General features: G+C 43.1%; 1 protein-coding gene across 9 annotated transcripts in view; it reads left to right on the top strand.

Annotated features, from left to right (window-relative positions):
* LOC129855083 (calcium-dependent secretion activator 2-like) overlaps positions 1–27,479 on the top strand; it is a 240,038-nt gene that overhangs the window by 135,842 nt on the left and 76,717 nt on the right. For all 9 annotated transcript variants that reach the window (XM_055922398.1, XM_055922396.1, XM_055922395.1 and 6 more), the window contains 6 exons: positions 3,909–4,045; positions 12,616–12,803; positions 19,327–19,428; positions 21,896–21,959; positions 22,133–22,256; positions 22,463–22,563. In XM_055922398.1, the coding sequence (XP_055778373.1) occupies positions 3,909–4,045; positions 12,616–12,803; positions 19,327–19,428; positions 21,896–21,959; positions 22,133–22,256; positions 22,463–22,563 (716 nt within the window). The remainder of the gene's footprint in view (positions 1–3,908; positions 4,046–12,615; positions 12,804–19,326; positions 19,429–21,895; positions 21,960–22,132; positions 22,257–22,462; positions 22,564–27,479) is intronic.

Genomic DNA, 27,479 nt, shown 5'->3' with positions numbered 1-27,479 from the left:
TCAGGTAATGTTTTTCTGACCATATATGTACATACAGTCTCTGTATGTAATTTATAATATATAAATGACATACAGAGACTGTTTCTGGTGGAATCTAACTCTTGAAACCCCCTTTTGTTCTAAACAGGAAGGTCGTTTTAGAGAAAGCTGCTCCTGATCTTTTCCCTTCATGCTTTGCTGAGATGTGACACAGACGTCACTTTCATCAGGCTGATCCCTGTCAATGTTCTTGTCAGTTTCTGTTTTGAAAAGCAGGGGTTTGACGTTTAGGACTAATGTCCAACCTGTCTGGTAGTTTAAAGCCTCTCTCATATTTTAAATGACAGCCACAGCTATTAGGACAGCTGGGACCTCTGAGGAGGTTTCTACGTAAGGTGTGTGTGTGTTTGTCTGTGCATGCATGAGTGTGCCTGTGTGTGGCGGGGAGCGATGCTGATTCTCCGATACCCTGTCTGTCCGCATCTGTCTCTCCCCTCAGCGCCCATGTCCGGCTCGCTCGACCCAGTCCCATCGCTCCGCCTGGTGTTAGCACTCCGCGTCTCTCTCCACCTGCGTCGATAACCTGTCATCATGGGATCTGCCACCTCACCGGGGCACATGCCACATGGATGTGACTGCTGCTGTGACAACGCTGATGGGGCTGAAAATAGATGGATATGAAGAGATTGAGCGCCAAGCTCTCCCCTACAACTCTCCCCGTCCCACACCAAGCTGTTCCGTGTATCTATATCATCTTCCCTAGTCCCACACCAAGCTGTTCCGTGTATCTATATCCTCTTCCCTAGTCCCACACCAAGCTGTTCCGTGTATCTATATCCTCTTCCCTAGTCCCACACCAAGCTGTTCCGTGTATCTATATCCTCTTCCCTAGTCCCACACCAAGCTGTTCCGTGTATCTATATCCTCTTCCCTAGACCCACACCAAGCTGTTCCGTGTATCTATATCCTCTTCCCTAGTCCCACACCAAGCTGTTCCGTGTATCTATATCCTCTTCCCTAGTCCCACACCAAGCTGTTCCGTGTATCTATATCCTCTTCCCTAGTCCCACACCAAGCTGTTCCGTGTATCTATATCCTCTTCTCTAGTCCCACACCAAGCTGTTCCGTGTATCTATATCCTCTTCTCTAGTCCCACACCAAGCTGTTCCCCTGTATCCATATCCTCTTCTCTAGTCCCACACCAAGCTGTTCCGTGTATCTATATAATCTTCTCTAGTCCCACACCAAGCTGTTCCGTGTATCTATATCATCTTCTTTAGTCCCACACCAAGCTGTTCCGTTTATCTATATCATCTGCCCTAGTCCCACACCAAGCTGTTCCGTGTATCTATATAATCTTCTCTAGTCCCACACCAAGCTGTTCCGTTTATCTATATCATCTGCCCTAGTCCCACACCAAGCTGTTCCGTTTATCTATATCATCTGCCCTAGTCCCACACCAAGCTGTTCCGTGTATCTATATTATCTTCTCTAGTCCCACACCAAGCTGTTCCGTGTATCTATATTATCTTCTCTAGTCCCACACCAAGCTGTTACGTTTATCTATATCATCTTCTCTAGTCCCACACCAAGCTGTTCCGTGTATCTATATCCTCTTCCCTAGTCCCACACCAAGCTGTTCCGTGTATCTATATTATCTTCTCTAGTCCCACACCAAGCTGTTCCGTGTATCTATATTATCTTCTCTAGTCCCACACCAAGCTGTTCCGTGTATCTATAATATCTTCTCTAGTCCCACACCAAGCTGTTACGTTTATCTATATCATCTTCTCTAGTCCCACAACAAGCTGTTCCGTTTATCTATATAATCTTCTCTAGTCCCACACCAAGCTGTTCCCCTGTATCCATATCCTCTTCCCTAGTCCCACACCAAGCTGTTCCGTGTGTCTATATAATCTTCTCTAGTCCCACACCAAGCTGTTCCGTGTATCTATATTATCTTCTCTAGTCCCACACCAAGCTGTTCCGTGTATCTATATCATCTTCTCTAGTCCCACACCAAGCTGTTACGTTTATCTATATTATCTTCTCTAGTCCCACACCAAGCTGTTCCGTGTATCTATATTATCTTCTCTAGTCCCACACCAAGCTGTTCCGTGTATCTATATTATCTTCTCTAGTCCCACACCAGGCATAAGGGATGTACTCCTTCAGCTACGATTCATTAACTCCAGAGAGACACAACGGTTGTGCTTTGTAAACACACACAACAAAGTTCGTCTCCCCTTCAACTGGTCTAGCAACATACACTCAACACACATGCCAACATACCCCATGCATACACACACACCCCATACATACACACACATAATACACACACTCTAATAACTGACCTAACTTCAACACCCCCTGTCCAGCCACACACACAGAGACAGACATACACTCTAACACCACCCCCCCCCCCTCCTCATGTACAGATAATAGCTGGAAGTTAAAGATGACACGGATCAATAGGATTTCTCCTAGTGACTGGATAAGTTAACATCACGCCTCCTCCTGCAGCCCCTCAATCAATACTGTCTCTCCCTCTCCGTCTCATCATCATCTTTAATCTATATCCCTTTGTCTCGTTTTCTTTACAATCGTCTCGTTCCACCGCGCCTTTCTCCAAATTACATTAAAGAATGTAAAATGACCTACATCGGAATGAAAGGACAGGAGGACGGAAACAGTGAGGTGAAAAAGAGTTGATTGTGGGGATTGCACTTCTGCTGCCTTTTTTAGACAAAAGCAACAAGGGAAGAAGAGGGGAAACACAAATGTCAAAGAGAGCGCTTGCGGCCAAAGCACTGGGCTTTTCTCTGTCCGTACAAGAGTGGTGGTCAAGCCAGAAATGGCAGCGTTAATAAAAAGCTAATGCTTGTCTCGGGTGTGAAGCCGCGGGCATCAGAGGCGTGGGGGGGGGGTATTTTTCTACAGCCTTGGTCTTTTGTGGGGCCGTGTGTCATGTAAAGAAAAGTCTGTCCCAAATGTATTTCTACAATACGGGAAAAGAGAGTGTTAGGCTTTTCATGGGGGGGGGGCTCGTTCTGCTCAGCACCAGCTATTAAATGGGACGAGTCTAAAAGGACTGGATCTGAACCTGGACACTCCTATTTCTTTCTTTCATTTTCTGACCTGGCCTCCTTGTATCAGTTGTTTCTGGATGGTATGTGTGTTGTTCTGTTATTTCCTGCTCAAACGATGCTCACTCTCTTCCCTGTCCATTCACCAGCTCTTTGTGTGACATAGAAAATATCCAGGCTTAGAGAAGGACAACGACATGTAGGGCACAAACACGCAACAGATACTGTACACAGGCGCTATATAGGAACAGTCATTGGTCAATGCTTATCCCCCACTGACCAAATGACTTGGATTTGCTCAAGTGGTGCTTTACAAAGACTAACATTGTCAAAGTGTTGTGACAAGACGCTTTACATGCTTGTGTTTGTTTGTGTCACTGTTTTTCCTCACATAGCGTCGCATGTTGCGGGGGTATCTGTCAGTTTCTCGTATTTACAGTTGAAATTTGGAACCTGGATTTCACAGAGTATTTCACGCCAATGGAGGTGGGAACTAATAACCAAAGCAGCAAAAACTGACGATGCCAATCCAGTCAAATAAGAATTCCCTCCTCTTTTTACACTTCTGTTTCACGGTTGTACTCAAAGACGTGAATTATGTTCCATCATTCTGTCTACCCGACTTGTATATCAGTGTGTATGTTGTGATTTGGACTGGAGGAGTCTGTCACTCTGTGCTACCAGGTGTTGCAAAGATGCACTTCATTGTTATTATTTTCATTGACGGAGATGAAGGACGGAATGGATTTTTTTGTTCAACTGTTTCTCTATAGCTCTAATACTCATTCGGTCTCTTTGTCTCACCCACTCTCTGTCTGCTTTCTCTCTGTCTCTCTCTCTCAGGTCTGGATCGCTCTCAGAGGCAGGGGGTAGAGGATCTGATCTCTGCGGTGCCCTGTCGTTTCGACCACGCCGCCTTGTTCCCCATGCTGCAGAAACGGACCCTACAGCACCGGATGAATGACTCCTTCTCCTGCCTGGTGAGAGAGAGCGAGAGATGGGACATTATTGAATGTTTATTTATATGCCAGACATTTCTGAGAAATAATATTGTAGTCCAAGCCAGCGCAAAGAAAGGAGACAGGCTTCCAATTTTGGAGTGGGAGAGAGGCCTCGCAAAGGCTTTATGCCTCAGGGGTTTGGGAGCGCTCACACTCAACGAGGGGGGATAAACGGTACTAATCAATACTTCACAAATAAAAACATGACCCCCACAGACCACTGCTGAGCCTATTCAGTGGAGAGGGGCCACAGAGAAGGAGTAAAGGGGGGAGGGTGTGTGGACCTGGCCATATGTTCCATAGTGGTCAATTCCCTTTCAAATCCAGGAATTGCGCTAAACCCAGATTTTGAATGTGAAATATAGTAGTGTAAATAGGCCATCTTTCAGATTTAGAATCAGACCCAATCCCTTTATGCACTGAATGTATAAAACATTAGGACACCTACGTAATGTTGAGTTGCCCCCATTTGCCCTCAGAACAGTCTCAATTCGTCAGGGCATGGACTCTACAAGGTGTCGAAAGCGTTATACAGGGATGCTGGTCCATGTTGACTCCAATGCTTCCACAGTTGTGTCCAGTTGGCTTGATGTTCTTTGAGTGGCGGACCATTCTTGATACACACAGGACACTGTTGAGTGTGGAAAACCCAGCAGCATTGCAGTTCTTGACACACTCATACCAGTGTGCCTAGCACCTACTACCATACCACGTTCAAAGGCACAAACTATTTGTCTTGCCCATTCACCCTCTGAATGGCAAACATACACAATCCATGTCTCAGTTGTCTCAAGATTTTAAAATCCTTTTTTAACCCGTCTCCTTGCACCTGGATTCAGCTGGTCAGTCTGTCATAGTCCTACTAACGATTCCTCATTCAACTCAGACTAACACAGGATGAGCTCCCTCCACACACTTTATTCATGTGAATGGCTTTGTTAATGACAAGGGCTTTGTCAAGGGCTTTGTGTATCAACTTGTAGTCTCCGTTGAAGCCACATTCAGAATGACAAGGCCTTAGGACAGGAACGTCTGTTAAGAAGTAGGGTCAGCCCTTTTGGTGGTAGATCAGATTTGGGTTGTCCAACTTTAGAAAGTCAGATTTCTTGTCGTACTTATGGAGTTTCCCCAATGTGAATAGAATCCTGCTGTACATAAACACTTTGATACAGTGGAACAGAGTGGCTGGTATGTATTGTCATCTAACAGCGGATAAACCAATCAGATTCTTGGACTATACCCAGGAACCTGGAGTATACGCACACACACGCAGGTCTTTAGAAAAAAAAGAGTTGGGTGGTCAAGCTTGAAGTGCAGGGTCATGGGATCATATACTGAACACCATTGGTGAACAGTAACTAATTACAACTACTCTCGTTACTGTAATTGAGTAGCTTTTCCGAGTACTTGCACTTTTTTGAGTGTTGGAAGTCAGTAAGTTTACTTCTACTTGCATTAAAGTAACAGTTCTTCTACTTGAGAAAAAATACATTAAATTAACTGTTCTTCTACTTGAGATAAAATACATTCAAGTAACAGTGCCTCTACTAAAGTAACAGTACATGAGTAGGATATTTCAGTACTCTTTCCACTCCTGCGGACCTGGACATTATGTGAAGACCAATATTTGGCATGCGTGTTTGTGTTTCCTTGTCTGTGTGTGTTAGTGCAGTGATTCTGAACTGGTGGGTCACGAGCCACATTCAGGTCACGGGACGTTTTGAGTCACTTTATCCCAACCTATATGTACATGTCTACCTCAATTAGCTCGTACCCCTGCACATGGAGTCGGTACTGGTACCCCGTGTCTAAAGCCAAGTTATTGTTACTCACTGTGGATTTATTCCTTGTGTTATTATGTTTCTATTATTTCTGTTTCCTCTGTATTGTTGGGACGGGCCGTAAGCATCTCACTGTTAGTCCACACCATTTTGATCAATTTCATGTCTCAAGGTAGAACTCTGGCTACCCGGCAGGCCCAGAGAGCAAATGAAGTGCAGCTATAGGGCTACCGCTGGCCAATCAGCACAGATCAGTGCAGTGGTGTAAAGTACTTAAACCTGTTAAGGCTAGGGGGTGCTGTTGTCACTATTTATGGAAATCGTGTAATTTTTTAAACGGCTTCCTACAAAATTCTTGATCGTACAATATGCATATTATTATTATTATTGGATAGAAAACAGTCTATAGTTTCTATAGCCGTTGAAATTTTGTCTCTAAGTGGAACAGAACTCATTCTACAGCAATTTCCCTGACATGGAGTCAGATTTCACACATTTTGGCCCCTGTTCTGGAGTCAGTTTTAAGACCACTGTTATTCCTATGAGTATACGGACACTGCTTACGTCTTCCCCTGGATGCCTTTACGTGATGACGCTTTGAATGGTATCGATTGCCCAATCACAGCCACTATAAATGAAAAAATCCTGTAGGTAGGAACTCTTTTCTACGTGCGTCAGGCGCGCGGAGGACACCGACCTACTGTTTTACCAAGCATTAGTGTAGCCAGTTATATTTCTCCGGTCATATTTTTACTCGTTATAGGAGTTAAAAACATCATAAGGTAGTTAATTTAAAGCGTTTTATAGCAATTTATATCCGTTTAGTGCGATTTTGGGACATTTATTTCTGAGCCACTGTGAATCTCTGGGCACCGTTCCAGTTCATGCCGAACACAATGTGCATTTCTGCATGGCAAGAGGACAGCTTTCGACCAAAAGACGATTAGACCCAAGAAAGGATTCTTTGACCAAGATTCTGATGGAAGAACAGCTCAAAGTAGGAACAATTTATTATGATAAATCGTGTTTCTGTCGAAAAATGTTAGTGGCTTAGGACGCCATCTTTTTTGACGTAGCTTCGCTTGGCGCAAACTGTATTGAAAAGTAAGGATAATTTAAAAAATGTAATTCCGCGATTGTATTAAGAATTAAATTGTCTATCAATCGCTGTCCACCCTATATTTTTTAGTCACGTTTATGAATATTTATGTATACGACTAGATCACTGTCTAATATGGCGCACGACATTTTCTGACCAGCTGGGCTACTTTTCTCATTGTCTAACCATGATTTTGGTGGCTAAATATGCACATTTTCGAACAAACTGTATATGTATGTTGTAATGTGATGTTACAGGAGTGTCATCTGAAGAATTCTGAGAAGGTTAGTGAAAAAATTAATATATTTTGGCGATGTTTACGTTATCGCTCTCTTTGGCTAGAATCAATGCTGGGGTAATGTTTGCACATGTGCTATGCTAATATAACGATTTATTGTGTTTTCGCTGTAAGACACTTAGAAAATCTGAAATATTGTCTGTATTCACAGGATCTGTGTCTTTCGATTAGTGTATGCTGTGTATTTTTACGAAATGTTTGATGATTAGTAGTTAGGTAAACACGTTGCTCATTGTAATTATTCTAGTCCATTTGTGACGGTGGGTGCAATTGTAAACTATGACATCTACCTGAAATATGCACATTTTTCTAACAAAACCTATCCTATACCATAAATATGTTATCAGACTGTCATCTGAGGAGGTTTTTTCTTGGTTGGTGGCTATCAATATCTTAGTTTAGCCGAATTGGTGATAGCTACTGGTGTTGGTGGACAAAGAAAAGATGGTCGATTATGCTAATGTGTTTTTAGGTAATAGATGTACATCTTTACATATTGTGTCTTCCCTGTAAAACATTTTAAAAATCGGACATGTTGGCTGGATTCACAAGATCTGTGTCTTTCATTAGCTGTATTGGACTTTAATGTGTGAAAGTTAAATATTAAAAAAAAAAAAAAAATTTGAATTTCGCGGCTGGCTCTGCCTTTTCAGTGGGGGTGGGGGGGGTGTGCCGCTAGCGGCACCCCGGGGCTAGACAGGTTTTAAGTAGCACTTTAAAGTTTTTTTTACTTAAGTAGTTTTTGGGTGTATCTGTACTTGACTTTACAATTTACGATATATAACTTTTGCTTCACTACATTTATAATGAAAATAATGTACTTTTACTACATTTTCCCTGACACTAAAGTACACGTTACATTTTGAATGCTTAGCAAGACAGGAAAATTGTCAAATTCACCCACTTATCAAGAGAACACGTGGTCATCCCTCTGATCTGGCAGAATCAGTAAACACAAATGTTTGGTTTGTAAGTTATGTGAGTGTTGGAGTGTGCCCCTGGCGATCCATAAATTAAAAAAAACACATGTTGCCGTCTGGTTTGCTTAATATAAAGAATATGAAATTATATGTACTATTACTTTTAATTTTGATACTTAAGTATATTTAGCAATTCCATTTACCTTTTGATACTTAAGTATATTTAAAACCAAATACTTTTAGACTTTTACTTAAGTAGTATTCTACTGGGCGACTTTCACTTACTTGAGTCATTTTCTATTAATGTATCTTTACTTTTACTCAAGTATGAGAATTTGGGTTCTTTTTCCACCCCTGGATCAGTGTCTGCACATTTCTCGAGCCATAGACTGTAAAAAGAAGCCTCGAACACACAGCAAAGTTGATACTTCTTCCACTCACGCTACAACCATCACTACAGCTACAATGAATGAGTATAGTAAAGTTTTCCGATAGCTTGCGTTGTTTTAATTATTTATTATTTCTCACCGCTGCTCCCTCCCCTCAGACTGGCCATCAGATGAAGGCTATCATCACATTTTTTAAGTAATGTTTAAAAAAAATCTGAGCGTTAGATTTTGGTTTGCATTTTGACTCAAAGTGATCTTGACTCAGAAAAGGTTAGTGACTACTGGGTGTACATGGTTGTTCTAATCTAAAGCAAATAAAAAGTTTAAATCTCCCTCCTTCCTATTTGTTTCGCCAAATTTCACACAGCAGACTAAGTTCAGCAGGTTTTGATACGACAACTTGAACTTTAGCGGGTTCCATTTTTCAAGCTTTGATACAGCATTGACCTAGACCAGTCTTAGAAGAGCCCCTGTCACTCAGCCTACAGCAACCATGTTCGTTAGAAAGAGAGAGCTAACGAGGCAGTCGGCTCGTTAATAGCCAATTAAGCGTTCAGCACCAAGGAGTGAGTGGGCCATCTGTTTGTCACAGTGGAACATCTTGTCACATGCTGCCAGGCGGCAGGGCGCTCGGATGTATTCTTTTGTATTATTATATTAGTTCAGAGGTGGAGGGAGGGAGATTCAGAGGTGGAGGGAGGGAGATTCAGAGGTGGAGGGAGGGAGATTCAGAGGTGGAGGGAGGGAGATTCAGAGGTGGAGGGAGGGAGATTCAGAGGTGGAGGGAGGGAGATTCAGAGGTGGAGGGAGGGAGATTCAGAGGTGGAGGGAGGGAGATTCAGAGGTGGAGGGAGGGAGATTCAGAGGTGGAGGGAGGGAGATTCAGAGGTGGAGGGAGGGAGATTCAGAGGTGGAGGGAGGGAGATTCAGAGGTGGAGGGAGGGAGATTCAGAGGTGGAGGGAGGGAGATTCAGAGGTGGAGGGAGGGAGATTCAGAGGTGGAGGGAGGGAGATTCAGAGGTGGAGGGAGGGAGATTCAGAGGTGGAGGGAGGGAGATTCAGAGGTGGAGGGAGGGAGATTCAGAGGTGGAGGGAGGGAGATTCAGAGGTGGAGGGAGGGAGATTCAGAGGTGGAGGGAGGGAGATTCAGAGGTGGAGGGAGGGAGATTCAGAGGTGGAGGGAGGGAGATTCAGAGGTGGAGGGAGGGAGATTCAGAGGTGGAGGGAGGGAGATTCAGAGGTGGAGGGAGGGAGATTCAGAGGTGGAGGGAGGGAGATTCAGAGGTGGAGGGAGGGAGATTCAGAGGTGGAGGGAGGGAGATTCAGAGGTGGAGGGAGGGAGATTCAGAGGTGGAGGGAGGGAGATTCAGAGGTGGAGGGAGGGAGATTCAGAGGTGGAGATTCGGAGAGAGAGGGGGAGGGAGGGAGATTCGGGAGAGGGGGGGGGGGGCGAACGAGGGAGGGAGATGGGGGGGAACGAACGAGGGAGGGAGATGGGGGGGAACGAACGAGGGAGGGAGATGGGGGGGGGGGACGAACGAGGGAGGGAGATGGGGGGGGGGGGAACGAACGAGAGAGGGAGGGGGAACGAACGAGAGAGGGAGGGGGAACGAACGAGAGAGGGAGGGGGAACGAACGAGGGAGGGAGGGGGAACGAACGAGAGAGGGAGGGGGAACGAACGAGAAAGAGGGGGATGGGGGGAACGAGAGAGAGGGGGATAGGGGGGAACGAACGAGAGGGGGGGAACGAACGAGAGAGAGGGGGGGAACGAACGAGAGAGAGGGGGGGAACGAACGAGAGAGAGGGGGGGGACGAACGAGAGAGAAGGGGATAGGGGGGAACGAACGAAACGAACGAGAGGGGGGGGGAACGAGGACGAACGAGAGAGGGGGGGGGAACGAACGAGAGAGGGGGGGGGGGAACGAACGAGAGAGGGGGGGGAACGAACGAGAGAGGGGGGGGAACGAACGAGAGAGGGGGGGGGACGAACGAGAGAGAGGGGGGGGGGAACGAACGAGAGAGAGGGGGGGATCGAACGAGAGAGAGGGGGGGGGATCGAACGAGAGAGAGGGGGGGGGAACGAACGAGAGAGAGGGGGGGATCGAACGAGAGAGAGGGGTTGGAACGAACGAGAGAGAGGGAGATGGGGGGGTGGGACGAACGAGAGAGAGAGGGGGTGAATGAGAGAGGGGGGACGAGAGAGCGAGGGGGAACAAACGAGAGAGAGAGGTTGGGATGGGGGGACTATCGAGAGAGAGAGAGGGGGGGTGGCGGTGGAACAAACGAAAGAGAGCGGGAGGAACGAATGAATGAAAGAGAGAGAGGGGGGAACAAATGAGAGGGGAGAAGGAAAGAGACAGAGTTGGGGAATGAACGAAAGAGACAGAGAGTTGGGGAATGAACGAAAGAGACAGAGAGTTGGGGAATGAACGAAAGAGACAGAGAGTTGGGGAATGAACGAAAGAGACAGAGAGTTGGGGAATGAACGAAAGAGACAGAGAGTTGGGGAATGAACGAAAGAGACAGAGAGTTGGGGAATGAACGATAGAAAGAGGGAGAGAGAGAATGACTAACTAAAGGAGGAGTTAAAGGGAGAATTAGAGAAGTAGAAGCGACAGAGAGAGAGAAAAGGACTTGTGGTGAAGTCAGGTCATTTCCAACTCACTTAGTGAAGCTATGTTTTATTGACTGTACAAAGAGTCTCTGACAGTACATTAAGACATGAAGGAGTCCTATTCTCTCCAGGATTGAAATCTCTGACCCAGTCCCTATCAGAATGTCTCAAGAAGTAGGTTGCTTTTATTTGCAGTATGAGGAAGACCAAGAATTGGAGCCCGTTATCATTTGTATCCATTGACTCTAAATCTCAAGACAAATAGAAAGATTTATTCTGCCTTCCATTTAAGTGTCAAGTGCAAATTTAATGTGGAAATAGAAAGGATTCAGTGACAGATTTGTAGGGCACGGTATTGCACATGTCTGGGTCGCTCCCAGGTCAACCATCGCCACCCGAAGAGTCACGGTTGCCATGCCAGGGATCTATTGGCGTCGTTATGGGCGACTGCTTGGCGGAGGTGCTAATTTGTTAATATTCCTTCCGAGAGGCGTCTTAATTAGGTTTAAGATTCATGCCTAATTTAGTTATTATGCGCAGGATGAATGAACTAATGAACGTTCCAAGATTTCAGATCACTTCCTACTTCGAGTGAATTTATTATTATTTTTATTTTTTTGGTGAATTAATTGTTGGCGGGTTAACCTTGCTCTCATTTGTTTAATCATTGGAAATAGTCTGGGATTTTCTCTAACAGCTTATTGCAGAGGGTCTGTATTTACAGTGATAATGGAGAGTAAAAAACATAATCATCAGAATATATATTTTTTCAACAAAACAAAAGGATCTTGATCAACTTTGTAATGTCTTAAACCAAATGGAAACTGTGTAGAAATAATGGACCTCCATTTATAGTCTCTTTTCTCTGTCCACCTTGCTAACAGTAATCGAAATGAAAGCTTAACAGTCAGGGAGTTTAGAAAATTCCAAAAGCAATAGATGGAGGGATATTTTTTTGCTGAGTTTGATGGCAAGGAAATATAATACATTTTAAGTGCGGCAATCTGGGCCTTGGTGAAGACTGAATGTGGCCTGCGGTGAAACAGTTTGACACCCCTGATTTATATAAATCAAAAACATCTAGTTTCCAATCAATGTTGGCACAGAAGGCGTAACTATGGCCCGTGGTTTGGTCAAACGGTAATGTCTCTTCCACGGAACCATATACAATCCCCCCGCGGCGGGTGTCCCGCTTCCGTCCCCACTTCAGCACTCTGCATTTCTCATCCCTCTATTCATTTGCTCCCATCTTTTCACAAATAAAATCAAAATACTTAAGGAGTTCAAAATTCCATCCTCCTTTAAAAATAAAAGAAGCTGTAATTATCTATTTGGGGTTTTTTTCTCCACAGATTCCGGCAGACCATCCTGTTAGAGACCATCAGTGGCAGGCATCCCGATAAGTAAAAACGATCCTCTCTAGCCTTTCCTCTGTTTGTGTCCACAGGGATGGTTCAGTCCAGGTCAGGTGTTTGTGCTGGATGAGTACTGCGCCCGCTACGGTGTGAGGGGCTGCCACCGCCACCTCAGCTACCTCCGGGACCTGATGGACTACTCTGAGAACAACACCCTGGTCGACCCCACCCTTCTACATTACAGCTATGCCTTCTGTGCCTCCCACATCCATGGCAATAGGTACATACATCAAAAGCTCCACAAATTAGTTAAGTGTTGTATTAAAGCACCTACAGATTTTTGCTTTTACTGTTTGCCGAACTGAAATGTTGGCTCCGGAGCTCAGATGGTAATTGTCAAGATGATTTAAAAAAATCTATAACTAGTGAAAAGACTCTGAAAAGACTCAGTGAAACTTGTTGAATCAACGTTCCACGAAACCCCAAAAATGTAATGTGATGGTGTGGAATCAACATGGAAAACTGATTGGGTTTTCAGAAAGTCATCATCGGTAGGGAGAGGAATTTTGTCTTTTTTTCACACAACTTTTAACCTAAATCCAATGAAATGGTGACATTTTTTTGTTGATTTCACGTTAGTTTCAACTCAACCAAACTGATGTCTGTGCCTGGTGGGAATCTTGTTCACACTCTTCCATTCATTGCCCCTATAGGCTGTCATACACCCATAGAAAAGCTTGTATACTTTTTATTTCACATTTCAGAAATCAAGGAATCAGAAATATGTAGGTAAAAGAGAAACTGTGGGGTTTTGTGTGATGTAAAGGCGAGTCCTGCAAAAAGGGACTTGATAATACCACAATAGTAACCACCCACCCAGGTTGGCTCTTTCATTGTCTATTTTTCATTTCTCCATTCTTTGAGAAAGAGAGAGAACGTGTACGGAGTCTCTGCATACAAATGATCACTTAGCTGTTAACTCTGCATCGGAGCGTAGTATAATTAGAAAATAAATACAGGTTCTATATCAGTTTTTAATAGGTTGATAATTGTTCCCTTTTCGTCCTCCATGTTTTCTTGTTATCTATTTTTCTTTGGTTTATCATTATTCATATCTGCACACAATTTCTGAAACTATATATGTTTGAGGGTTGATGTTTAGATTTAACCAAATATCCAAGGTTTTTACACAGAGAAAAATGTTCAGGACCACCAAATAATTATAATGAAATATAATAATATTTTCTGGGCATGAGTTGGTACAGTACTTTTGTCAAAAGCACGTCATTTATTTCTTGTATTTAGTCTGCTATGAGCAGTATGCCTTGGCCACTTGTCGGCTTAACAGCTCCACTCGATCCTTCTTACTTAAGGCATCCGCATGCTTCCCATTATGATTACATTTTGTGACATTTTTGTTTGTTTTCATCTTTGTACAAGGCTTTTCATGCACACATTTTTTCCTGAGGTAAGCCGAAGTTCGTAGGCGAAGTCTACACCCCTTCGTCAGTGATTGGTCAACAGTAGGGATTCTTCAATAAAGTGTTTGTTGTCATTCAACGAGACAACTACTTTTCATGCACATTTTTTCACTTGAGAAATACTGCACCAAACATCTTGGATGTAAAATTCCATGACTAAGACCTCTGCAAAAACTTCTAAATAGATTTCAGATTTTTTGAGTTACTGTATCTAGGAAGTGTATACTGACTACTGGGTCTCAAGATGGACTAACAGTGCTATTACTGCTTTTTCCTCGTATTTCAAGCGAAGGTATTTTAAGGGATTATGGAAGGCACAGCCGAGTTCTGCTAGGCGCAGTATGTAGACGCCTTTACGGCTATTAGTTTCCCACTTACCTCAAATAACCCCATGCTTGACTTCCCCTGTGATAAATGGTAATATATGTGCTTTCTCTCTTTGTTGAGTAATTTAGCCAATTAGAGAACGTACTGATTAGCCTCTGTGTAATCACCATGTATAAACAGGGGAGATTGCTGGAACTGGCTTTTTGTCAGTTGGAGTTCTAATTTGAATAATTGATGCCTATTCAGTTCTCTGATGCTGCCAGAAAGGTTGTGGAAGGGAGTGGAAGGTGGCATCGGGTAGCGTGAGGCCACAGACTGAGATGGAGGTAGCTTTATGGAACAGCCTTATGCAATCTGTAACTTACTTGTCTTTGTAAACAAAAAGGGGTGGGTCTTGGCGAATGTAACATTTTCTTTTAAATTATATAAAACAATCTGTCAGATCTGCCATATACAAAACCCATGCCTTTTCCTTGTGATGTGTGGGTGCACCCTGGCATTTTGGGGTTAGCCTTTGCACTTTGAGAACAAAAGTTGTCAATGAACTGGTTGAGTGTACCATTTCCTTTTCAGAGCTGTCATAGGTTAGCTGTCATAGGTTAGATGCTGTTGCACAAAGTAGATTTCCGCCTGTACATTTCCCTTTACGTAGTCTTTTATAATCACACTCTTTGTACAATGGTTGTGAAAGGGACTTGTGATTTCTGGAAAAAGGTGTTCCTTGAAAAGGGGACACTTGTTAACTTTGACAACTTTTTGTGGATCATTGGTTTTGATTGACAGATGACGAAAGAGTGGACTCATTGAGCTTTGCCACCAGCATGAGTCTGTGCAGGTGTGGCTTGCATCTTCATGGAGACGGGTGTGTTTGGGAGCGGAGCACGGTTACAGCAGCCCATGGCAAAGGGAGCGAAAGGGCAGCACTGTGAGCCGTGTGAACAGTGACAGCGGACACATCTTCTGCTCACCTCCTTCTCACCTGTCACTTCCTATCCCCTGCTTCTCAGAGCCGTCCGGCTCTCATTGGCTCGGAATGTGACCGGAGCTTTTACTTCTGCCACTCCGACTCCTCATGCCACCCATCCCCTGTCTCTCCTAACTGCCAGCCTTGTCTGATCCCCATGCTGCTAAAGGTAGGTGACATGCACACGGTGCCCTGCCACGTGTGGCCGCCGACTCACCATCAGATGACGCCCACTCCTTCGGATGTGATTTACCCAGACATCCGGAGGTTTGGAGCGTGGTCGAAGACGACAGTCATCACTTACAGATGAGCCGTATCCACTGTAAACACCCTGACATGAAACTACAGATGTCCCAACAAGACTGCAGTAACCTACAGCCCCATACTGGAGCCTGTTAACCCTTTGTGAGTGGGGGTCAGCGTTTAGCCCCAACTCAAACATGCTTGCTTCATTAAGCATCAACAATGCGTCTGCCCTCGACAAGCTGTCGCACTGCGCCCAGCTCTGACGTGTGCAGCCAAGCATGACAGGAAGTTTGATTTGGTTTTGATAGCAGTCGGAGAAAAGCTACTGCGGGAAAGCCAGTTACAAGCACAGGGGTTCTACTTGAGATTTTAATGGCCTATCAGGGTATTTTCAATTTGGCCTGTTGCCAACTTTTTGGTGTTAACAAGGCAGGCTTTGAGTGCTCGTATCCTTGCAACACTTTGAATGTTACAAGGATAGCAACATAGAGATGGTATGTATCAGAGGAGTGAACAACTGAAGTGACAGTCTGTTCTTTGTCGGACTCCATACCACAAAACTGTCAGTATTGATCAATCATGCAATCTGATGTGTTGCTTGTGTTAACGTGTCTATATTTGTATAAGGCATTTTGACTTTGCTAAATGAACAGATTCCTTATCTTTGTTTTTCTTATCTTTGAATTTGAGCAACTGGTCAGCTCACAGGACCTATGGGCTCGGGGCCTATGGGCTCGGGGCCTATGGGCTCGGGGCCTATGGGCTCGGGGCCTATGGGCTGGGGCCTATGGGCTCGGGGCTATGGGCTGGGGCCTATGGGCTGGGACTAAGGCCTAGTGCAGGGATCATCTAGATTCAGCCACTGGACAATTTATTTTCTTGAGGGATGGTTGTGGTGCCAGAACACTAATTGGAAATAATTTGTAGACTGCAAAAAGCCCAAACAGATATATATTTAACTAAAACATAATAATTTAAAACCTTGCTTACATTTGTATATGATCACGTGTCTCTCTCTTATGGGTGGGTATACTTGGGAACAGAGTTCTAAAATGTGTATTACTTGGAGCTGATTTCCTGGTGTTTTTACAGTATTTTATGTCCAACAATGAAAATTATAAATAATAAAATAATATACAGTACCAGTCAAAGTTTGGACACCTACTCATTCAATGTTTTTTCTTTATTTGTACCATTTTCTACATTGTAGAATAATAGTGAAGACATCAAACTATGAAATAACACAAAGTGTTCAACAAATGTATATTTGATATTCTTCAAAGTAGCCACCCTATCTATGCCTTGATGACAACTTTGCACACTCTTGGCATTCTCTCAACCAGCTTCACCTGGAATGCTTTCCCAACAGTCTTGAAAGAGTTCCCACGTATGCTGAGCACTTGTTGACTGCTTTTCCTTCACTCTGTAGTCCAACTCATCTCAATTGGGTTGAGGTCGGGAGATTGTGGAGGCTACGTCATCTAATGCAGCACTCCATCACTTTCTTGGTCAAATAGCCCTTACACAGCCTGGAAGTGTGTTGGCTCATTGTCCTGTGGAAAAACAAATAATAGTCCCACTAAGCGCAAACCAGATGGGATGGCATATTGCTGCAGAATGCGGTGGTAGCCATGCTGATTAAGGGTGCCTTGATGTCTAAATAAATCACTGACTGTGCCACCAGCAAAGCACCACCACACCTTCTCCTCAATGCTTTACGGTAGGAACCACACATGCGGAGATCATCCGTTCACCTACTCTGCGTCTCACAAAGACACTGCGGTTGGAACAAAAATGTCAAATTTGGACTCATCAGACCAAAGGACAGATTTCCACCAGTCTAGTCCATTGCTCGTGTTTCTTGGCCCAAGCAAATCTCTTCTTCTTATTGGTGTCCTTTAGTAGTGCTTTCTTTGCAGAAATTCGACCATGAAGGCCTGATTCACACAGTCTCCTTTGAACAGTTGATGTTGAGATATGTCTGTTACTTGAACTCTGCGAAGCATTTATTTGGGCTGCAATCTGAGGTGCAGTTAACTCTAAATAACGTATCCTCTGCAGCAGGTAACTCTGGGTCTTCCTTGTCCTGTGGCTGTCCTCATGAGAGCCAGTATCATCATAGCGCTTGATGGTTTTTGCAACTGCACTTGAAGAAACTTTCAATAGTAAAAATAAAGAAAAACCCTTGAATGAGTACTGTATGTGTTTTTTGTTTAGTTTTTTTTGCTAAAACCACCCGCGGGACAAATTCGCTGTTGGGGAACCCTGACCTAGTGTATGGCCAAAGGATGGGGAGGGAGGGCTGCTTTACATGGCCCTTATATCTTCATCTGGACGTTTGGGCTGGAGTGTGAGAGATGAACAGAACAAGAAATCCACTCCCTTTTTACCACGACATGAAAGAAAATGTCCTTGCCATCCCATGAGTGAGCATACTCGCCCACCCCTCCTAGCACTATCCTTTTTGTGTGTTCCTTTGGGATTAGCTGGTGCTTGTTAAAGGGGGTGGCAGCAGGGGGGGAGTTAATGAATTGACGGATTTAAGGAACAAGTAGTCCTTACAAATGCTGTTGTGAAGAGAGGGCTGTTTTTCATTGTAGAGCGGGGCCTTTTGGGGATTGAACGGAGAGCAGTTGAAGTGAAGGCCTGATGTTCAGACACAATACACTACAAGCTTTTCATTGTCACTCCATTTCTTGAGATTCTTTTTTATACAGTCCTTTATGACAGCTAAATACTTTTTTACGTTTCTAATGTGACGTTTATTATTTTACTCTAAAACCAGACACATTTTGGATAGGATGGTTTACACTCATATTTATTCTAGAATTACCTTAGTTAGCTTTTTTTGTAACTCTCTTGGCAGAGTAAACAACACGCAAACAATTTGTAAATGCTTCATAACTAAATTGCAATTCACAATTCAGTTTCTCTGCTTCAACTTCAAGTCAAATCAAATGGTATTTGTCACATGCGCCGAATACAACAGGTGTGGTAGACCTTACAGTGAAATGCTTAGTTACAAGCCCTTAACGAACAATGCAGTTTTAAGAAAAAGAAGTGTTAAAGTATTTACTCAAATAAACTGAAGTAAAAAAATAGTCACATATTGTTGCAGATACATCTCATTCTTCCCTGCTAGAGGCTAATACATAATGTTCAGGGGCTCACTGCATACGCTTTTCTAAGCACAACTCATTAAGCCAGACAACCTCACCCCCTCCTCTCAGCGAAAGCGAGTGTTGTTTTGAGGCAGAGCTTTTTTTCTTTCAGTTGAAAGAAGCCCAGGAAGTCAAGGTTAGCAGTCCGGGTAGTGATTGCATTTTCTTCTCTTTCCCCAGAGTGCCTATTAATGGGAAGGCAAGCAGAGAATGGAAGCTTTACAAACATTAAAGTGGCAATCTGTGATTGCTACATCCATTTGTTGACTTTTAAGTGAATGATAAATAGCCATTGATTCTTGAAAAATATAACTTAAATGAGCAACTGTCCAACCCCATCAGAACCCAAAATATAAGTTTTTTTATTTTTTTTCATTGTTTGTAAACTATGTCATTCTAAACACAGACTGTAAATTTTCAAAACATGGTTAAAACTATCATTTTGATTTCATGGATGGTCAGTCCTTGCATCCATAGCCCCGTCTATGAATTTCAGAGTGGTTACTTTACTCCAGCCCCATCCCTCAGCCAAAAAAGGTGGTGGGGTGGCCGCTTTGTTGTTGTTTGAACTGCAGATTTCCCCTATAATGAAATTCTCATCAAATATTTCTGGGTTTTTTTCAGGCCGGATGGAATAGGCACAGTCACTGAGGAAGAGAGAGAACAGTTTGAGGACATAAGAAGCCGTCTCCTGAGTCTATTGGACAACCAGATCATCCATTTTAGGTACTACTTCCTCTACGATTGACATGATTACAAACAATGGTATGTAGGCTTCATTTGTCAGTAATACACTAGTAACTGAGTATAATAAAAACCTTCCAAACATTTAACCCCCGAAGGTCTAATTAGCATAATAAAACAATCCCTATAAATCTGTCAGTTTAAGCTAGAGATGTTTTTTCACAAAATCACAATCGTCTCTAGCGTCCGAATGGTTTAGTCTACAAACTATTATGACCCCTCTATGGAAAGTGTCTTGGGATTTGTCTGAAGTCGGTGCAGCCGATCTGCCAACTTCTGTCTGTAGCGTCCAAACTATTTGGGCTACACACTACAGTACGTCGGTTGTTTTTCTCTAGGACGCCCACAGGCCTCAACACTCGTCTGAAGGTCCCCCGGTACCAGTTGAAAACATTATGGAAGTATATATGGAGATTGTTTGGTGCCAAAAATAAGGGGTTAAATACACGTCAAAAATAATATGTTTCCTGATCTAAGATACACAGTACCAGTCAAACGTTTGGACACACCTACTCATTAAAGGGTTTTTCTTTATTTTTACTGTTTTCTACATTGTAGAATAATAGTGAATACATCCAAACTATGACAATAACACATATGGAATCATGTAGTAACCAAAAAAGTGTTAAACAAATCAAAATATGTATTTTATTTGAGATTCTTCAAAGTAGCCACCCTTTGCCTCGATGACAGCTTTGCATGCTCTTGGCATTCTCTCAACCAGCTTCACCTGGAATGCTTTTCAAACTGTCTTGAAGGAGTTCCCACATGCGGAGCACTTGTTGGCTGCTTTTCCTTCACTCTGCAATCCAACTCATCCCAAACCATCTCAATTGGGTTGAGGTCGGGAGATTGTGGAGGACAGGTCATAGTAATGAGAAAAAAAAGACCATATTATTATTTATAATAAATAATGAACCTTTGTTTATATATTTGTATGAAAAGGTCTGCGGAAAAAGTACTATAAGCTAGCAAAACAATGCATGGCACAGCTCTTTATTAAAAAAAGCATATTGCCTCAAATGTGTGGAGTCAAATGTGTTATTTCATAGTTTTGATGCATTCACTATTATTCATTTAAACATTTAAAAATCAAAAAATAAAAACTTGAATGAGTAGGTGTGTCCAAACTTTTGACTGGATGTGTAGTACAGACACTTCAGAACAAACTTCCTTAATATTTTTTTATGGGGGACTATCTGTTATTCAATGCGTTTGTACGTGCTAATAGCAGTAAGGCTAAATAAACATTTCAATCTAATCATTTTGTTCTATATTTTATTGCGGTACTTCATGGAGTCTTAAAATTCTAAATCAAACTGCAAAATGACCCTTGGTATGATCTTAAAACATTTCCAATTAGCTTAGTAGAACCCCTCCAGGGCTTAGACTGTTTAGTGCCAAAAATAAGGGGTAAAATACAACAACAAATGTTTCCTGATCTTTCTTATTTCTCTCAGATATAGTACAGACACTTCAGAACAAACTTCCTTTAGATTTGTTGGGGGGACTACCTATTGTTTCCATGTAGTGAATCATTATTCAATGTGTTTGTATGGGCTAATAGCAGTAAGGCCAAAAATAATTTTTCATCAAATAAACCTTCCCCTGGCTTAGACATTGCTTAGACTCTTATGGGTTAAACAGGTGCAAAATGGCGTATATTGGATTCTTGGTCCTCCCTACATCTGTGAGCTGCTATTCACCATTATTGCCTTGTATGGCCTTATTGTCAGGGCCATTGACACAGATCCAGACCTTGAAGGATGGTTTGTTCAATGTACTTGCCCCATTCATATCCCTGAACTTTGGCATTTCAAACCCCTTCATCCCTGTGAAGGGCCCTCCATCTGGCCCCAAGGAGGAGAGAGGGTGGATGGGGACACGGAGTCTGTAGAGGGCTGTTGAAAGCAGCGGGAGTCATTAACAACACTCCTCAACGAGAGGCTAATGGCAGTAAACAATAGCCTAGACAATTTTGGGATTAGGCTGATGAGCAGCAAACAGGAGCAGGGTGCGTGTAGTTTGTTTAGGATTAAAGGGGAACTCAGCGAAGTTGTAAAAGGGCTATAAGAGTCGTTTGGTAATTCCTCACCATGTACTAAGAAGGGACATGTTTGGTAGCGAACACCTCAAATCCACTTAAAATATGATGTCCACATTTAGGAGTGATGTTGTCCGGTAGTTCAGCTTGTTACCAGTCAAGAGGACCAGAGTCCCCAGAGAATGTGTGGTCAATGGCATGGGGTATTTATTGCTAATGTATGTATTGGCTGGTGCATTTTGCTTGTCAGCAATCAAGTTTTCAAAATATGTAACTTTCAAAATACAGAAATCCTCCCCGGATGATGATATGATGCAAAATGCAGTTAAGCATTCCCACAGACACATCCTTGTTCTTAAAAAGTGATGGTGTAGATGCGCTGTCCGCTCACACTTGTGTCCACAGGTACTGTTTCCCCTTTGGCCGACCAGATGGTGCCCTCAAAGCGACGCTCTCCCTGCTAGAAAGGGTATGTTTTGCTGAAAAAGTTGGCCTATTGTTATTCTTTGAGTCTACAAGTCTCTGCATTCCGTTATTCATACTGCAGACAATAATGTGTTGGGTTATCCTTGTGATCTTCCACTAAAATCAGGTTTTGGGTCAGTCTTGTAAGGAACAAGAAGTGTGTTTTGTGGATTCTAGGTTTTGATGAAGGACATTACCACTCCGGTTCCTCCTGAGGAGATGAAGAAGATGGTCAAAAAATGTCTGGAGAAAGCTGCCCTTATCAACTACTCCCAGCTGACCCAATACGCTCAGATCGAGGGTGTGTGCAAGCCCGGCTCACACGTGGTGATATTACTGTGTCGTATTTCACTGTCATGTCTCTGTGTCTGGGCTTTGTTCAAGTATATGCACATGATGTTGGTTTGTCAGTGTTCTTAATGGAGTATATTGGGTGGCGTTAGTGTTTTAGTGTATCTGTGTGCTGGTGTCACAGTGCTGGCATGTTTGTGTGTGCTAATGTTACAGCTGATGCTCAGGCTGCCCCGGAGAAGAGATTGGAGGACATGATGCGACTGGGAGAACTTTGTATTGAGGTCCTGCAGCAGAATGATGAGCACCATTCCGAGGTAGGACCATTCTGCCATACTAATGGTGTCACCCCTACCACACACAAACACACTATCACCGTTACAAACTCAATGTGCACCAAGGTTGGGGTCGATTCTGAATTGAGTTGCAAATTTTTCATAATTCTAATTCAAATCTTGAATTTAAAATTAATTGGCCACATCTCACAGGAAGCGTACTTTGAATTAAAGGAGGTAGAATCTTATTTAATTAAATTCTAATGGCATAGTTATTCTATCAGCATGTAATGTTTTTGACATCATGTATGTTTACCACCACCAATGTAGCACAAGGTTGAAACATTTAATTTTCATAAAACACTCATTCTCCTAAAACAATTTTAAATAATGACAGTGGTCTGGATGTCATGTTGTGGGTTGTCAGTAATAGTTAATATACCACAGCATTTTTAAATACTTGTTTCTGATTGGCTAGAAGGGCATCCACAACAGTCTAAGGCACTGCATCTCAGTGCAAGAGGCATCACTACAGTCCCTGGTTCGATTCCAGGCTGTATCACATCCGGCCGTGAGTGGGAGCCCCATAGGGCGGCGCACAATTGGCCCAGCTTCGTCCGGGTTTGGCCGAGGTAGGCCGTCATTGTAAATAGGAATTTGTTCTTAATTGACTTGCCAAGTTAAATAATGGTTACATTTTAAAAATACAAAATAATTCTAGAGTTTGCATTACATTTAGATATGTTTTTAAATCAGATATATTTATTTTTCCTAGAATGCATTAGGTCAAACACTGAAGTATGGAAGGGAACAATCTAACATCTCATGACGAAGTAAAAGTACTGTTTGACATCTTTGAGTTATAATCAAACTAATATTTGAAATGGTATGTGTATTCTTTGCATTAATGATATGACATATCCTTTTGATAAAATATTTGTCAAATGAATGAGACTCTTGTTTCACATCTCAGTTGAATAGCTTTGAGTCAAATTCTACTTCAATTCAAATTCTGCTTCCTATGGTGGGATGTGGTCAATTAAAATGTTAAATTCAGAAATTCCAAATTGACCCCAACCCTGATGTGCACAGAGCAGTTGCATCACAACACTTAGAACACTGTACTCAATCACAGTATAAGTCAAAAAACATCATATAAAGTATTTTAAGAATAGTTGCAGTATTTCCTTCATGAAAACTGTCACTAATCATGCAAATGTCACTAATCTTAGCAAAGCGTGCCTTTCAAGATTTCAGAAGACCACATCCCATAGGAAGCAGAATTTGAATTGAAGTAGAATTTTACTCGAAGATATTCAACTGAGATTCAACTAATAATATGCATATCTTATCTCCTGGCGATGAGTAACTGGCAGTTGAATTTGGGTATGTTTTTCATCCAAACGTGAAAAGGCTGCCCCCTACCCTAGAGAAGTTAAGAACAAATTATTATTTACAATGATGACAAAAGGCAAAAGGCCACCTGCGGGGATGGGGGCTGGGATTAAAATAAAAATATTGGACAAAACACACATCATGACAAGAGTGACGCCACAACACTACATAAAAAGAGACCTAAGACAACAACATGGTAGCGGCACATGGTAGCAGCACAAAACATGGCACAAACATTATTAGGCACAGACAACAGCACAAAGGGCAAGAAGGTAGAGACAACAATACATAATGCGAAGCAGCCACAACTGGCAGTAAGAGTGTCCATGATTGAGTCTTTGAATTAAGAGATGTCGATAAAACTGTCCAGTTTGAATGTTTGTTGCAGCTCTTTCCAGTCGCTAGCTGCAGCGAACTGAAAAGAAGAGTGACCTAGGGATGTTTGTGCTTTGGGGACCTTTAACAGAATATGACTGGCAGAACGGGTGTTGTATGTGGAGGATGAGGGCTGCAGTAGGAATCTCAGATATGGGGGAGTGAGGCCTAAGAGGGTTTTATAAATAAGCATCAACCAGTGGGTCTTGCATTGGGTATACAGAGATGACCAGTTGACAGAGGAGTATAGAGTGCAGTGATGTGGCCTATAAGGAGCGTTAGTGGCAAATCTGATGGCCGAATGGTAAAGGACATCTAGCTCGAGAGCGATCTATAAATTACCTATCCATAATATAGCATGGGTAGGATGGTCATCTGAATCAGGGTTACTTTGGCAGCTGGGGTGAAAGAGGAACGATTACAATAGAGGGAACCAAGTCTAGATTTAACTTTAGCCTGCAGCTTTGATATGTGCTGAGAGAAGGATGTTGTACTGTCTAGCCGTACTTGTATCAGGTGACTACTCTCTAAACCCTCAGAAGTAGTAATCACACCGGTGGGGAGAGGGTCATTCTTCATACCAAACCACAGAACAATGTTAAGGGCAGAGGAAGCTTTTTGGACATTAAGAAAGCTTTGCTGTAGAGCTTTTAACACAACATCCAGGGAGGGGTCATTTGAGTATGAGATTGTATCATCTGCATATAAATGGATGAGATAGCTTCCTACTGCCTGAGCAATGTTGTTGATGTAAATTGAGAAGCGCGTGGGGCCTAGGATCAAGCCTTGGGGTATTCCCTTGGTGATGGGCAGTGGCTGAAACAGCAGATGTTCTTGACTTTATACACTGCACTCTTTGAGAGGGGTAGAGCTATTTGTTTCTATCCTGGGTCTGTGTTGGCAGCTGTGTGCCAAAGTGGAAGATAACACATCAAGTGCCAACACTGTAGTAAAGTCTTGGCAGGCAGAGATTAAAACAACGCCCACAGCCCATACGCACAGGTCGCTCTTATGGTACAGTGTAAAACTGCTCAATCGTAGGTGTTGAGACGTCCACAAACAACACATATACAGTGCATTCAGAAAGTATTCAGACCCCTTGACTTTTTCCACCATTTGTTACGTTACAGCCTTATTCTAAAATTGATTAAATGTATTGTTTCCCTCATCAACCTACACACAATACCCCCAAAATGACAAAGCAAAAATGAGCTCAGTTGCATCCTGTTTCCATTGATCATCCTTGAGATGTTTATACAACTTGAATTTACCACGGGTGCACTCTAATCAATTGATCTGACATGACTTGGAAAGGCACACACCTGTCTATATAAGGTCCCACAGTTGACAGTGCATGTCTGAGCAAAAACCAAGCCATGAGGTCAAAGGAATTGTCCGTAGAGCTCAGACAAGATTGTATCAAGGCACACTTGGGGAAGGGTACCAAAAAATGTCTGCAGCATTGAAGGTCCCCAAGAACACAGAGGCCTCCATCTATCTTAAATGGAAGAAGTTTGGAACCACCAAGTCTCCCTTGGTGGTTCCAAACACCAAGACTCTTCCTTTGGCTGGGCTGGCCACCCAGCCAAACTGAGCAATCAGGGGAGAAGGGCCTTGGTCAGGGAGGTGACTCAGAACCCGATGGTCACTCTGACAGAGCTCCAGAGTTCCTCTGTGGAGATGAGCGAACCTTCCAGATGGACAACCATCTCTACAGCACTCCACCAATCAGGCATTTATGGTAGAGTGGCCAAACGGAAGCCACTCTTCAGTAAAAGGCACATGACAGCCCGCTTGGAGTTTGCCAAAAGGTACCTAAAGTCTCTCAGACATGAAAAACAAGATTAAACTCTTTGGCTTGGATGCCAAGCGTCATGTCTGGAGGAAACCTGGCACCATCCCTACAGTGAAGCATGGTGGTGGCAGCATCATTCTGTGGGGATGTTTTTCAGCAGCAGGGCCTGGGAGACTATTCAGTATCGAGGGAAAGATGAACGGAGCAAGGTACAGAGAGATCCTTGATGAAAACCTGCTCCAGAGCACTCAGGACCTAAGACTGGGGCGAAGGTTCACCTTCCAACAGGACAATGACCCTAAGCACACAGCCAAGACAACACAGGAGTGGCTTCGGGACATGTCTCTGAATGTCCTTGAGTGGCCCAGCCAGAGCCCGGACTTGAACCCAATCTAACATCTCTGGAGAGACCTGAAAATAGCTGTGCAGAGATGCTCCCCATCTAACCTGACAGAGCTTGAGAGGATATTCAGAGAAGAATGGCAGAAACCGCCCAAATACAGGTGTGCCCAGCTTGTGGTGTCATACCCAAGAAGATTCGAGGCTGTAATCGCTGCCGAGGGTAAAGGGTCTTAATACTTATGTAAAATAAAAATATTGTCTAAAAGCCTGTTTTTGCCTTGTCATTATGGGGCTTGTGTGTCGATTGATTTGGGGGTAAATACACTTTAATCAATTTTAGAATAAGGCTGTAACATAACAAAATGTGGAAAAAGTCAAGGGGTCTGAAAACTATCCGCATGCGCTGTACTTGTCTAATAAGTGGCAGTGTGGCTTCAGACATCTGTTTCTGAGTGACAGCGCTATTTATAAGTGGCTGCAAATCTGTGGCTGTCATCACCACAAATGAGACATGGTCCTTTTGTAGTTGGAGGCTGGCGCTGGAGTTTTAGCGGGAGGACGGTCACGTTAGCGCGTCCATCATGCTGTCAAATGTAAAATGTTTTCATGTTTTCAGCATGTGTGGAAATCAAATTACCCTTTGCAGTTTTCACTTGGTATAAAATACTAAAAAGAGACCCTCACTTTCTCTGTCTTTCACTTTCCCTCTTCTTCTGATATGAATTGGAAAGGGAAGAGAGGTAAGTGTTTCTTACGAAAACTCTAGCTGTGTGTCTGTCATGTCCATCAAATTGTGTTACGTCCCAAAGCCTGTCAACATCTGTCAGTCATACAGTATACCACTCTTCACTCATACCCTGTCAAGCTCTGTTCATGGTTTTCATTGAGGAGATGGTTGATACTGAGTCATCAACAGTCATTAAGGTGCAATGTGGTGGATCCACGACAGGTTGTGGTCCTGGTGGACTGCTGAATATTTGTTTCCCATGATACCAAATTCTGCCCTTTTGGGTATCTAAGGATTCAGGTTTTGGGGTGATTTAATGTACCC

This window comes from Salvelinus fontinalis, chromosome 5 (assembly GCF_029448725.1).
Source record: "Salvelinus fontinalis isolate EN_2023a chromosome 5, ASM2944872v1, whole genome shotgun sequence".
NCBI lineage: Eukaryota > Metazoa > Chordata > Actinopteri > Salmoniformes > Salmonidae > Salvelinus > Salvelinus fontinalis.
Note: the sequence above shows the minus strand (reverse complement) of the source record. Positions and strands in the feature narration are given on the sequence as shown.